The sequence below is a fragment of the Cardiocondyla obscurior genome, linkage group LG07 (genome assembly GCF_019399895.1).
Source record: "Cardiocondyla obscurior isolate alpha-2009 linkage group LG07, Cobs3.1, whole genome shotgun sequence".
Classification (NCBI taxonomy): Eukaryota; Metazoa; Arthropoda; class Insecta; order Hymenoptera; family Formicidae; genus Cardiocondyla; species Cardiocondyla obscurior.
The window spans coordinates 5226284-5240808 of NC_091870.1; the positions used below are offsets into that span (position 1 = coordinate 5226284).

General features: G+C 35.0%; 1 protein-coding gene and 1 pseudogene across 1 annotated transcript; both read left to right on the forward strand.

Annotated features, from left to right (window-relative positions):
• The first annotated feature begins 442 nt into the window (after window positions 1-442).
• Window positions 443-1765, forward strand: LOC139104074 (histone-lysine N-methyltransferase SETMAR-like). Its single transcript, XM_070659298.1, has 2 exons — window positions 443-856; window positions 1715-1765. The coding sequence occupies exons 1-2, from the start codon at window positions 443-445 to the stop codon at window positions 1763-1765; spliced, it is 465 nt and encodes a 154-aa protein (XP_070515399.1).
• A 3799-nt stretch (window positions 1766-5564) lies between these two features.
• LOC139104075 (trehalose transporter 1-like protein) lies at window positions 5565-9961 on the forward strand (annotated as a pseudogene).
• Window positions 9962-14525: the final 4564 nt, after the last annotated feature.

Consider the following 14525-nt stretch of genomic DNA (forward strand, 5'->3'; position numbering starts at 1 on the left):
GCTTTATGGAATGTAGCTTAAAATACCGATATATAAACTAAGTATACTAATTGTATAAAAATATAAATAATTTTATTTAAGACTCTCATATATTTAATTTGTTTAACATTTTACTTTACTGTATATTCCTGTATATAAAATACAGCAAATTAAATAAGATACTCATTGCAATATGTATAATACAAAAATATAATAGGTCCTCATAATATGCGTTATGCATAATTTCAAATACGGTCCTCATAATATACGAAAGTCGGTAAAGGTTGAGAAAAAAATAATCCATTATTTTTTTACTATATGGCTTTAGTGACATATATCACGTAATGTATTAATCGTCTAGCGTCATGTTCATACTTTTTAGAAGTGGCATTCGGTACTAAAGAAAAGTTCTTTAAAAGTTTTGTGGTCAGTCGACTTTGTTGTGATTTACAGCGTGAGAAAAATGGACGGCAATAAAGAGAAAATTCGCTATATTTTACAATTTTTCTTTGATAAAGGTGAAAACGTGAGCCAGGCGGTTAAAATTGTAAATGAAGTTTCTGGACTTATTACTGTGACAGCTAATTACGCGCAATTTTGGTTTCGTCGATTCCGTTGCCATAATTTCGACGTTAAAGACGCACCTCGCATAGGAAGGCCCGTCATGGAAAACAGCGATAAAATTATGGAAATGATTGAAGTAGACCGCCATATTAGCAGTCGCAGCATCGCTCAAGAACTGAAGATCGATCATATAATAGTATTAAATCATTTACATAAAGCTGGATTTCGGAAAAAGCTTCATGTTTGGGTGCCACATTTATTTACAATACGTGTAGCACCTAAACATCATGCTTTTTCCGGAATCCAGCTTTATGTAAATAATTTATTTATTTATTTATTTATTTAATTAATTTTTTACATTATGAGGACCTATTACATTTTTATATTCTACATATTACAATAAGTATTTTATCTAATTTGCCGTAATTTATATACACAAATATGCAATAAAATAAAATAAAAATTTATTAAATAAAATATATAAAAGCAATAGATAAAATTATTTTTAATTTGTAAAATTATTATACGCACAAAACAGAATATCATATTTACATTCCATAAATGCGATATAAACAAATAATTGACAGTAAACATCGCGCACGTTACAAACAAAGCGCTCATATACGTTTCACTGATTTAAATTCGTTTATTGCATTGATTTACGGCAAATGAAATGAGATAGTTATTGCGATATACAGAATTTAAGAATGTAATAAGTCCTCATAATGTGCGTTATACATAATTTTAAATACAGTCCTCATAATGTACGAAAATCAGTATATACATTAAGAAGGACGGAATATTACAATGCATATAAAATGTTACAAAGAACAACTTCAATTAACTTATAACAGATGCTTTTCGATTAAAGCGGACTAATTAATACATCTACAAACTATGCCTTTAACTGTACAAAATATGCATATAAGTTTATGTATGAAATCAACATTATCAATTTGACAGCTTGTAATACGCAGGCACTATTTTCAGATGTATTAATTAATTCATTTTAATCGTAATTCATTTGTCAAAATTTAACTAAACTTTTGGTCTTTATAACATTTTACACCCATGGTAACGTTCCAGTCTTCGTAACGGATTCACGGACTTTCGTGCATTATCCTTAGTTAAAATACTTTTTCCAGAAAAAGATTCTTTTTACGTATTGCAGGAGTATAATAAACTGCTGCAGGCTCATTGGGAAATAACTGTTTTATTTTAGAAATTATTAATTCGTAATTTTTAGTATTTAATCGCCTGAAATAATTATTAAATAATTAAATATAAGATATATTGTACATAATTTTAATTAAATATAATAGATATAAATAATAAAATCACTGTTTGCTATGAAATGCAAATAAGTGCCTCATTATTATATCGACAAGTTAATTTTTTAAGCAATTATTTAAGTGATTATTATTGTTGTAATAAGAAAGAATAGCTTTTCCCATTGGAGTCTGTTCAAGTAGTTCCGTTAAATTAAAATCAGGCATTTCTTTGAAATATTCTTCTTGAGACGAACATGATGGTTGTTCACGTTTATCTTCTATTACTATAAGAGTATTTTCACTGTCCGAAGTGTCATTACATGTAAACTCATTTATCTTTTTGGTGGGAATTTTTGGAATTATTGAAATATTATTATTTCCCACGTCTAAATTGTGTATATCCTAATCAAAATAAATAAAGTTATATAAATACGTATAATCTATAAGTTTAAGTGGAAAATACTTCTACAAATACTTAAATAAATCAAACTTACGTTATTTTCTTTGTTTGAAATAAACATTTCATACTTATTAATAAAATCTAATCTGTCATCAATATTAGGAATAAGCTCATTTAACATATCATTGTTTGTAGTTAATTTCGAAATATGATCAACTACAATTTTATGTTCTACAATAAAAAAATAAAAAATTTATACTTAAATATACTTTTAAAGTGAGTACGTTTTAATTTTTATGTGCATCTTGTTATATTATGACAAAAATACTAACCCTCAAATCTCGGTAGCAAATTGCTACAGTCAATGACTTGTAACAATTCTGCAATACTGAACAATTCAGAATTCAATTATTGTCAATTCTGAAACGAAACAAAAGAGAACTTTTTTTTTTCAAAATCTGTATACGAAGGAGATAGAGTTTTGCGTGATATAACTTGGTATCAACGACTAGCCTCGTGGTAACAGCACACATACATATGCATATGCAATGGCGAGCAAAGCAATGGATAAAGGATGCATGCAGTTATCACGAAACGAGTGGCTGCAACCAAATTATATCGTGCAAAACTCTGTTTTCTATGTATACACATCTCGAGAAAATAATAATAATTAATACGCTGCACTCACTTTCACTTTGTCACTTGCCGAATATATAAGTCGCTTGATTCGCACGTACTTGCCGTCTCGACCGTCTTGCTGAATAAACGTATCGATAGCAACTGGGAACAGAGATAACCCCTTCCCTTTGTTTGCGCGACTAACGCGTCTCATTACGTTACGGATTGTACTACACGATTAAGATATTGTAGTTTTAAGTATATTATATTCTTGACTAAAGAAATTATTAAATTGTAAAAAATTCAGATTAAATAAATTTTGTTTTCTTCTATAGAAGATTATAATATTCTTGAACAAAGAATGTATTCCTGTATTTAGTATATCGTAATGAGAATATTAAATATTTATGATGAGTATACTTTAAAACTATTGTCAAAAATATATTCTTCGTTGAAGACAATAATTACTTAAACAAAGTAAAATAAGTTGAAGAATTGATTTACTTTCCACCAAAATCATATTTTTCTCTGTGCATACTTTAAATCGTGAAATAAGCAATTCGGGACAGCCACCGAAAAGTACGAGGCTTCGCCGCTAGGCGGCGTTGCTTTCTCGCATTTAAAATACATTTCGGCCGGAATATAACGGGCCCATTAAGGCGTTCATTTGTTGAATTTTCGACTATTATTTGATACCTACATAAGTTAGATTTTTTGTTATGGATTTTAAAACGTGTTATGTCTTATTGGGCAGGTTTCACCAAGTTTAGTTAACAATTTTAACCGTAGTTAAAGTATGGTTAATTCCAGTTAATATCTAACTACGTTTCACCATTCTTTTTCCGCAGTTAATTTACCGCTAACTGAAGTTAGTTTTAACTGACGGTTAGAGGGTCCGTTAGTACCCTTAGGGGGAAGCTAAACCGTCGCCGAACTTGCACGGCGTCGATATGACAAGCCAAGCGCAAATTCCGTACCGGAACGTGGCGACATCTGGAGCCTTGTAATACGTAGGAGAACGAGGCGACGAAGTTTCCAAGACTCACCCAGTTATCCAACAGCCGTTAGGTAGGGAAGTCTTCAGCGTTCGATTGGCCGTCTTACCAAGTCGAGTCGTGCCTGCAGCGTGCTGATCACATCATTTTGCCACGAGAAAAGGCTTGCTGAGGTTTACCTTCTTGGTCCCTAATCCTTTGCGAACGGGCTCTACACTCGACGAAGGATCGATTCCCGAAGCAAGGTGAGTGCTCGGTCTGAATCCCCACATGTTCTTTGCTCGACAGATCGAATTTCGCGACTCTGAACTTTGAAATATCTGTTTAACGAATGTCAACTGCTTCTTTTCGCTTAACAAATTACTTATCTACTCTACTTTAATTTTTTCTATTGCAGTTTTCATATTATTTGCCAAGGAGGAAAAAAAGTTTTGTTTTGTATGTCAGTGTTTCACGAATTACTTGACATTGTTATCGAACTCTTGCCGGGACAGCTCGCCTCGGGCTGCGTTTTTTTTTTTGCATTATTTATGTTCGAAACGGAATAACTGCGCAGTCGAGTTTTAAAGAAAAAGAAAGAAAGATGGAAAAATTACATTAAATAGGCGACGTCTAAGCGAGACTGTTAAAATGTGTGTTCCTGTTGTACTATTTTTTGTTAGACCTTCGCGACGTGACACCCGTCGTGTTGGGACGTTGATCTGTTAGCGGCTCGATCGATTCTTCCAAGTTCTTGTAAACATTAGGAGCGTACAAAGAGATGTAACATTGTGATATTTAGTTTCGGATCGCGTTTGAAATTCGCAACATTGGAAACTTAACCGTTCGCGTGAAAATTTCAATTTTATTCGGGAGGAACCAGATTCTGTAATAGCGAGCTTAGGAAGGGAATCTTTAGAGCAGCCTTTTGCCGAGTGTATGGAACATTGTATTATTGCCTAATAATGTTATTTTTTTATCGATCTAATGAAATTATTTGATTTTAGATTGTAAAATGCTGGCCAACGTCGAGCAGAGTTGACGAGAGGATTCCTAGAGAGGCGCCGACTTGACCAACAAAAGAAAAAGAATCCCGTACAGATCATAGATTTAAAAACTACCGATTTGAAAAGAAGAGAACGTCATGGATTGCTATTCATTGAGGTATATATTATCAAATTATCAGAATCTAACGAAATTTTTCCTTCCTCTTTGTCTTTTCTTCGATTGTATTTTGTCCCTTCCTGTTCGGTTGTATTTTGTTCTTTCCTGTTCGGTTGTATTTTGTTCTTTCCTGTTCGGTTGTATTTTGTTTTTTCCTGTTTGATTGTTTCTGATGCGTGACGCGCAGCAAAGTTCTAAAATAGTCATTCCGTAGCCTAGTAATTTCTTTACCTGAACACACTTTATTTCTACAGAAAGTTTTTTTTTATATATAAACGTGACGAATAACTATCATAAATTTAGCTCGGGGCTTTAAAAAGACACGCGAATTATTACAACAAAAAATCGCGTCGGCACGACACTTTTTGCATGATTTATTTGACGATGATCGAACTGACGACACCTTATTGCATGTTTCAGCGTGGAGCAGGAGGCGTCGAAGAACATTGAAGAGAATGAACGAGAGTGGTTTAAGGATGCGATCGTTTCGAGTCGGAGCCTCAACAAAGGGTTCGTCGAACCGACAACCATTCGAAATGCCATCCGAGAGGTACTTAATTACCGTCATTATCTCACGAAGGATAATATTTTTTTTTTATGATCTGTTGAGAGCAATTATTCGGCATTAAAAAAAATAGTAAAAAAAATATCTTAATGAGGAAGGTTTAAAAGATAAAAAAAGAGATTTCGTGCGCGGGGCTTAAAAATGTTGTAGAAAAATAGCAAGGCAAAAATAAAAAGAAAAGTTTTACGGAAGGTATGCAAGATCTTTTTAAACTTTTGCAGATCATCGCCTGCATCGTGGCAGCGTCTTTTCATATAGTGGTCGGTTTTATCATGGCGTATTCAGCTATTCTCATTCCTCATTTTGAGAAGGATGATGCGAAACTACATGCCACGCAAGAGGAAACTTTCTGGATAGGTAAGATCGCATGGATATATGATACGCACATGGGATCGTTAAAAACAGGTGATAGAGACATGTAACGTTATTCCGTTAAAAGAATTGCGCATGTAACATTAATTACAAATTAAAATTGTGCTTAGTCGGTTCTTTTTTACGAAATACGTAATTATAAATACTCAAAACGATGACATCGCAAGATGCCACCGTTGCATAAACTAGATACTGTTATCGTAAAATAGATGAGTATTAGAAGTGCAGTCATTATTGGTATCGTTAGCAGCTATCCTCTTTGTATTGATAAAACATTATCACGAAGCTGACTAGACGGATTGCGTAAGAGTGTTGTAATTGTTGAAAGAAAACCGTACGCGCACCGTCGCCGTGCGTGTCGTTGCATGCGAGAGCTGATCGTTCAGATCAAGCATCGTACTCTGATTAAATTCATCTTACGCAACATCAATCTACGTTTAGCGCTATCAAAGTCTTCTCGCGGCAACTAAAGATTGTTTTCTACTGTAGCAAAATTTTCAATCTAGACTATTTCTTTCTATCGATCGTAGTCCACGTCTTTTACATGTATACATTTTTATTACTTGACAATTACTTAGTATTCATTTTTTATAACACTAGAAGAAACCATGCGCGCGCTATTTTTTTAAGGAAGCAAAATTACAAACTATGAAAAAAAAATCATGCGACTTACCAAACTGCATGAGCTTCAGCGGAGTTGTAGAGTTCTGTCGGTGACTGTAACATAAAATAAAACATATTAATGTAGACAAGTTAGTATTTAAATTCATGTAAAGGTAAAGCTTTATTTTTATAAAGATTTTCTAAAAAAAAGAAATTAATATTTACCTAAAATTTGCTCCGCCGATGCATGATGCCCTTCCCGGGCCTGCTCCTCTTCTCAGATGGGACGTGTCGAGCCATCCTTCCGCGCACAAGACACTCGCGAACACCCCGACCGTGATTTTATAATCGCGAAAATTACTTCATGATCACTTTCGCGCGTTCCATGTTCGGCACTCGCGTTAAGAAAAATGTCGTATATCAAAAAACTCCGCTCGAATACTTTACGGAACTCCCGGAACGACCGACGAACCGGCTGCGGTTCGTATAATTATTAATATCGGCGGTGACGACACTCGTTGATGACCGGTGGATGCAGTTGCGTCGATCTGTAACAAAAAAAAAAATATATATATATATATGTATATTAATTTTAGAGATGCTACAAGTATAAGCTATTAGTTTTACGTTTTAAAAAAATGATTCTTATTTCTGAAGTTGCTCCGTTGATGAACGATGCCTTTCCGAGGTTTTATCCTCTCAGAATATAAAGCCTCCCGTCTGGGTGACTAGTTTTTTTAAGATAGGAAAAGCGAGATGCAAAGTATAACGAAATAATAATATTAATATATTAAAAAGATGAAACTTATCTAGATTTATCTAATTTTCAGCCAGTTTGACCGTCGTCTGCGCGCCTATTGGTGCCTTGGTTGCGGACTTCCTGATGGAGATGTTCGGTCGACTGAGAACTCTGCAAATCGGCGCAATTCCCTCCGTGATTGGTTCGATTCTCATTGCCACATCGACGAACATACCGATGCTGCTGGTGGGCCGTTTGCTAACTGGATTAGCGATCACACTGTCGACCTCACCAGCAATAGTTTACATTACCGAGGTAGCTAGACCGGAACTACGTGGCTCCTTGATCTCATTCGGGACGACGCTGGCATCATTCGGCATGGTGCTGTGTTATTTGAAAGGCGCCTACTTGCAATGGGACCTCGTTGCCTACCTCAGCCTCATTTACGCGATCGTTCCCATTTTATTAGTACAATTAATTGTGCCAGAATCGCCAGTTTGGCTTGTCTCGAAGGGGCGCATTGATGACGCCAAGAAGTCTCTAGAGTGGTAAGCTTGAACTCGTCGTTAAACATATTGATAAAAAAAAATTTCTTACGTTATTTACTATGTAACTGATCATTTTTTTGCCGTAGGCTTCATGAAAACGAAACGTCGGAAAGCAAAACGTCGATGGCCGAAGTGCAGTTTATTAACATTATGAAAGAAAATGAAATTAAGTTGAACGAGCAACGGCGAAGCAAATATAGTAGCACGTCCAACAAGTGGCGAGGATTTCTTAAACCGAACGGATGGAAACCCATGGTGATACTTTTTTTGCTGTTTTCCTTTTAACAGTTTTCCGGAATTTACATCACGCTGTTTTATGCTGTGACTTGGTTTCAAGTAATTAGAAACGATTCTATATATGCAATGAATTTATACATCTTGTTCTTTTTCGTATATCTTGCAAATTGTATTCAATCGCGACTTGTACACGAGTAGCGATATTTAAATTGATTTAGTTTTATTGATTATCGATTTGTATCAATTAGCGGTGATGGATACATAAAACCAGATAGTCAACTTACGATGATTTTCAGAAAGTCGGTGCGGGCGTAGATGCGTACATGGCGTCAATTTTGGTCAGTTTAACGTTCTTTTTGTACTCGATGGTAAATACTTGGCTACTGAGGCGATATAAAAGACGATCGCTGTGCATAATATCGTCATTTGGAATGGCTTTGTGCATGATTGTCTCGGGCTACTTCACGCTGAACATTAAGAACGGCGATCGCAGCGGATACTGGGTAAGTTAGAATTTTATTTCGTTCGTGTCGTTCGGTGAAATGTAATTTTTAAAAATGAGAAAACGTCACCATGTAATACTTGCAGGTCCCAGTAGCTTGCGTGCTACTTTACGTATGCACGTCGATAATCGGGATGCTGACTATTCCATGGACCATGACGGCGGAATTGTTTCCAACCGAAATCCGCGGAATTGCTCACTCCATCAGTTTTTCCATGGCAAATTTACTTATGTTCGCCGCATTGCAAAGTTATAGAAGCCTACAAGCTTTTCTAGGAGGTGCGAACCTTTAAATATTCATATCTCGCACGTATAATTATTGTACTTTGATGTCTTAACTAATATAATATTTCTGTTTCAAGGTGCGTATGCGGTACAATGGTTTTTCGCTGGCGTTTCCGTGGAAGCAGCTATTTTCGTGTGGGTATTACTGCCGAAGACTCATGGCAAACAGTTATCGGAAATTGAAGAATATTTTCATAACAATTTTTTGGCCCTGGGAGCGAAAAACAAAGACAAAAGCTTTTTTAGGAGGTGCGAACCTCAAAATATTCATATCTCGCACGTATAATTATTGTACTTTGATGTCTTAACTAATATAATATTTCTGTTTCAAGGTGCGTAATCGGTACAATGGTTTTTCGCTGGCGTTTCCGTGGGAGCATTTATTTTCGTGTGGCTATTACTGCCGAAGACTCATGACAAAAAGTTATCGGAAATTGAAGAATATTTTTATAACAATTTTTTGGCCCTGGGAGCGAAAAACAAAGACAAAAGAAGACGAGCCGCAAGGAGGGCTCAGTACAGCGCAAAATTGGCGGCAACCGAACCACTGAATCCGAAAACGCAGCATGTTTAAAATTAGTTGTTTTACAAAGAATCTCGCGCTGTGCGCGAGAACGTCCCGCAATAGTGCCACCAGTTTTACTTACAAGAATTTTGCGTCAGGAATATCGTTCCAGTATTATGTCGATCTGATGCCGTTTAAAGTATTGTAGCAGACTCGATCGCGACAAACATTCGTGTATGGCGCCGTTTACTTAGGATAGATATGTAAATCACTCCAGACAAATGACTGGTTCGTCATAATAGTAGGCGATTTTCTTTAGATAATAGTAGTTTGATTTTCTTTGCAAGTCCACAAAAACGTTATATGTTTATTTTACCGTTTGACCAAATAGTCCAATGGGAGGAAACGAAAACTCGATCAAGTTCTGCGCAACTAGCCATCGATAGAAAAAAAAGTTGCATAGAGTTAGATATATGTATATTTATTGTAATATAGTACTTGAAAATTTTGTAGACTTATACTATTTGTAAAGAATAAGTTTCCTTATTTTACTGCGTTACTATGTTAGAGCGTATCAAAAGAACTTTGTACCTAGTATCTATAAGATTTTTGAATAAAATAAAGATGCCTTGTGATTTCTTTGGGAATATTTTAACAACAATGAATCGTTCGTCGCGCTCTTAAATTGTAATCGTAAAAAATCGTCTCGATAACTCCCCGTCATTCTTTCGGTCGTTCGTCTTTCGGGAAATAGTGTTAGTGATTAGTAATAGTAATTATATAAAAAAAAAAGTGTAATATAGCGCGCGCCCTGTGATTTCTAGCAAATCCTATCTTTAAAAAATTGGCGCGTTACGCATGAATTAACTTTTTTATTGTTGCCGCTTAAAACCCACGTTGATTGGCTCTCGCTTGATGTGAAGTAACTCGCTTAAGGGGAAGCTAAAGCCGTCGCCGAACTTGCACGGCGTCGATATGACAGGCCAAGCGCAAATTCCGTACCGGAACGTGGCGACATCTGGAGCCTTGTAATACGCGTGCATATAAGAATAACAGACCTTTGCCTGTTTGCTAGCTTTGCCTGCTTGTCTATTCTGTCCTGTCCATCTTGATGACCATGTGCAAAGAGGAATTATATTTTTTATAAATAAATTGTTACAGCGTAATAAACAATTTATTTATAAAAAATATGATTTCTCTCTGCACATGGTATTATAAAAAAAAAATTAAAAAAAAAAATTATAAGTACATAACGGGACTCGAACCGGCGCTCGCACAGTCATCAAATTAGCAGGCCCGCTGTTAGCCGTTGCGCTACAGAGATATTCTAATAGTTTAGGCGAAGTTACTGGTACTTGTATGGCAATAGTACTATTTGAACATTTACAAAAAATATGTGTAATAATCAGCTAGATTATTGGAAGATTGAATATTCTAGCTGTCTAATTCACATATTTAGTGTAAATGTTGAAATGCTACTGTGTCAAGTATCAACCATGGTACTTTCCACTTATAAAAGTCATAACTTATTTATTCATGTATGTAGCTGATACCAGAAGCAAAATATGTATAATATATACATTTTTATAAACGGATTAAACATATATTTCAATCCGTTTATAAGAATGTATATATTATACATATTTTGTTCAGCTACATACATGAATAAATAAGTTATGACTTTATAAGTGGAGTACCATGGTTGATACTTGACACAGTAGCATTTCAACATTTACACTAAATATGTGAATTAGACAGCTAGAATATTCAATCTTTCAATAATCTAGCTGATTATTACACACATTTTTGGTAAAGGTTCAAATGGTACTATTGTCATACAAGTACCAGTAACTTCGCTACTGAAACTTCTGTAGCGCAACGGCAACAGCGGACTAATTTGACGACCGTGCAAGCGCCGGTTCGAGTCGGTTATGTACGTACTTATAATTTTTTTTTCTAATTAAAAAAAATTTTTTTTTTTTATAACACCATGTGCACAGAAAAATCATATTTTTATAAATAAATTGTTATTGCGCTGTAGCAATTTATATATAAAAATATGATTCCTCTTGCACATGGTCATCAAGATGGACAGGACAGGATAGACAAGCAGGCAAAGCAAGCAAACAGGCAAAGGTCTGTTATTTCTATATGAACACATGTATGTACAACACTGCCATCTATCCTGTGACGCCGGAACTAATCTTGCTCGATTTTCGTGACATTTTTACCAAAATGGCACATGCTGACCCGTGCACATTTTGCTAAATCGTAAATTCGACTATTCTTTTTTGTTAGCCTTTGAATCGTAATTTCAAATGCGCCATTCTTTTCCTTGATGTTTCAGGAATTCCGGCCTGGTCTCTGTTTGTGCGTCTAAGCGATATAACCTATGCAGTAAATAAATGTTTCATAGGTGAACACATAAAAAATAATTTTTTCGCATATTTTATATCAAACTGACCAGACCGGTATTCATAAGCGTGCGTACTTTAATTCTGGAGAAGGATTTTTCATTCCGTTCAGCCGTTTAGAAAAATAGTCGAATTTACGATTGCGTGGTAAAACAGGAAGGTTTAGCTTCTCCTTAAGGGGAAGCTAAAGCCGTCGCCGAACTTGCACGGCGTCGATATGACAGGCCAAGCGCAAATTCCGTACCGGAACGTGGCGACATCTGGAGCCTTGTAATACGCGTGCATATAAGAATGACAGACCTTTGCCTGTGTGCTAGCTTTGCCTGTTTGCTAGCTTTGCCTGCTTGTCTATTCTGTCCTGTCCATCTTGATGACCATGTGCAAAGAGGAATTATATTTTTTATAAATAAATTGTTACAGCGTAATAAATAATTTATTTATAAAAAATATGATTTCTCTCTGCACATGGTATTATAAAAAAAAAATTAAAAAAAAAGAAATTATAAGTACATAACGGGACTCGAACCGGCGCTCGCACGGTCGTCAAATTAGCAGGTCCGCTGTTAGCCGTTGCGCTACAGAGATATTTCAGTAGTTTAGGCGAAGTTACTGGTACTTGTATGGCAATAGTACCATTTCAACATTTACAAAAAATGTGTGTAATAATCAGCTAGATTATTGGAAAATTGAATATTCTAGCTGTCTAATTCACATATTTAGTGTAAATGTTGAAATGCTACTGTGTCAAGTATCAACCATGGTACTTTCCACTTATAAAAGTCATAACTTATTCATTCATGTATGTAGCTGATACCAGAAGCAAAATATGTATAATATATACATTCTTATAAACGGATTAAACATATATTTCAATCCGTTTATAAGAATGTATATATTATACATATTTTGCTTCTGGTATCAGCTACATACATAAATGAATAAGTTATGACTTTTATAAGTGGAAAGTACCATGTTGATACTTGACACAGTAGCATTTCAACATTTACACTAAATATGTGAATTAGACAGCTAGAATATTCAATTTTCCAATAATCTAGCTGATATACACACATTTTGTAAATGAAATATTACTATTGCCATACAACTAAGCTCTTTACTAATCTGAACAACACGTAATTCTCATTATGTACTTATAACTTTTTAATTTTTTTACCATGTGCAGAGAGAAATCATATTTTTATAAATAAATTATTTATTACGCTGTAACAATTTATTTATAAAAATATAATTCCTCTTTGCACATGGTCATCAAGATGGACAGGACAGAAAAGCAGGCAAAGCTAGCAAACAGGCAAAGGTCTGTTATTCTATATGAACACATGTATGTACAACACTGCCATCTATCCTGTGACGCCGGAACTAATCTTGCTCGTTTTCGTGACATTTTACCAAAATGGCACATGCTGACCCGTGCACATTTTGCTAAATCGTAAATTTGACTATTCTTTTTTGTTAGCCTTCGAATCGTAATTTCAAGTGCGCCATTCTTTTCTTTGATGTTTCAGGAATTTCGGACAGGTCTCTGTTTGTGCGTCTAAGCGATATAACCTATGCAGTAAATAAATGTTTCGTAGGTGAACACATAAAAAATAATTTTTTCGCATATTTTATATCAAACTGACCAGTTCGATATTCATAAGCGTGCGTACTTTAATCCTGGAGAAGGATTTTTTATTCCGTTCAGCCGTTTAGAAAAATAGTCGAATTTACGATTGCGTGGTAAAACAGGAAGGTTTAGCTTCCCCTTAACCAGTGGTCGCAAATTTGGTACGACGGCAACAGACGCAAACGACTGTAGCTTCGTGTCCGTGTGTTTTAATCGGGGTCGAGCTGTAGAAAGGAGCAAAATATATTCCTGACTCTCTAGTCTTTCAGCTATAGTCGGTGTCGCACTGTCGCACAGTCGCGCCCGTCGCGGTAGCCACGGTTACTTCGATGCTCTCGATGTGAAATATTTGTCACTAACTCGTATTGCTGTGCTGGTGATAGACATGACGCGAGAAATTACCACGTCTGCTGGAAAACATTAATAAATAAATATTAACATATATGTTACGTTACTAATAAAAATACATATTTATTTAATCCCTTCTTAATCCCTTCCATCAATTAATGCAAAATGGATATTTTTTATGCAACGATTAACGCATTTCGCGATGTTAAAATTTATTATGTTTAATACGAATAAATGCATGCACATAGAATTTAATTTTGTTGATTATTAATGTTAAATGTACATCGAAACGTCGTAGTTTTTAAGATAATATTTTTTTATGTTTCAATAGTATTTGAATAATTTATGTTTATATTTTTAGCACTTCGCGGCTGTACTTACTTAACAAATTCATATCTTTAACGAAATCGTTTGTTGTCACGTAATTGTTGTTGCTATGGACTTCAAGTTTCCGATGTTGCGTTTCAACATCAAAAAGAAGTCATTTCAATTGTTTAAACAATCTTTTTTGCAAAAAATTCATCGGAATCGGACGTAGAACAACTCTGTGATGTTAACAAATAAAAAATTTTGAAAATCGGACAATCTGTTTTCGAAATATCCATTTGTTAACTAAGGAAAATGACAATTTCGAGCAAAAAATTGTACAGTGTCACTCGCAGCATCGTCCGATAGCAGAATCTGATGAGTGACTTTTTTGCATAATAAATTTTTTAAACAATTTTGCAAAAAAGTTATTTTATCGGAATCGGACGTTGAACGACCCTGTCATATTAACAAACAAAAAATTACGAAAATCCGATACTCGGT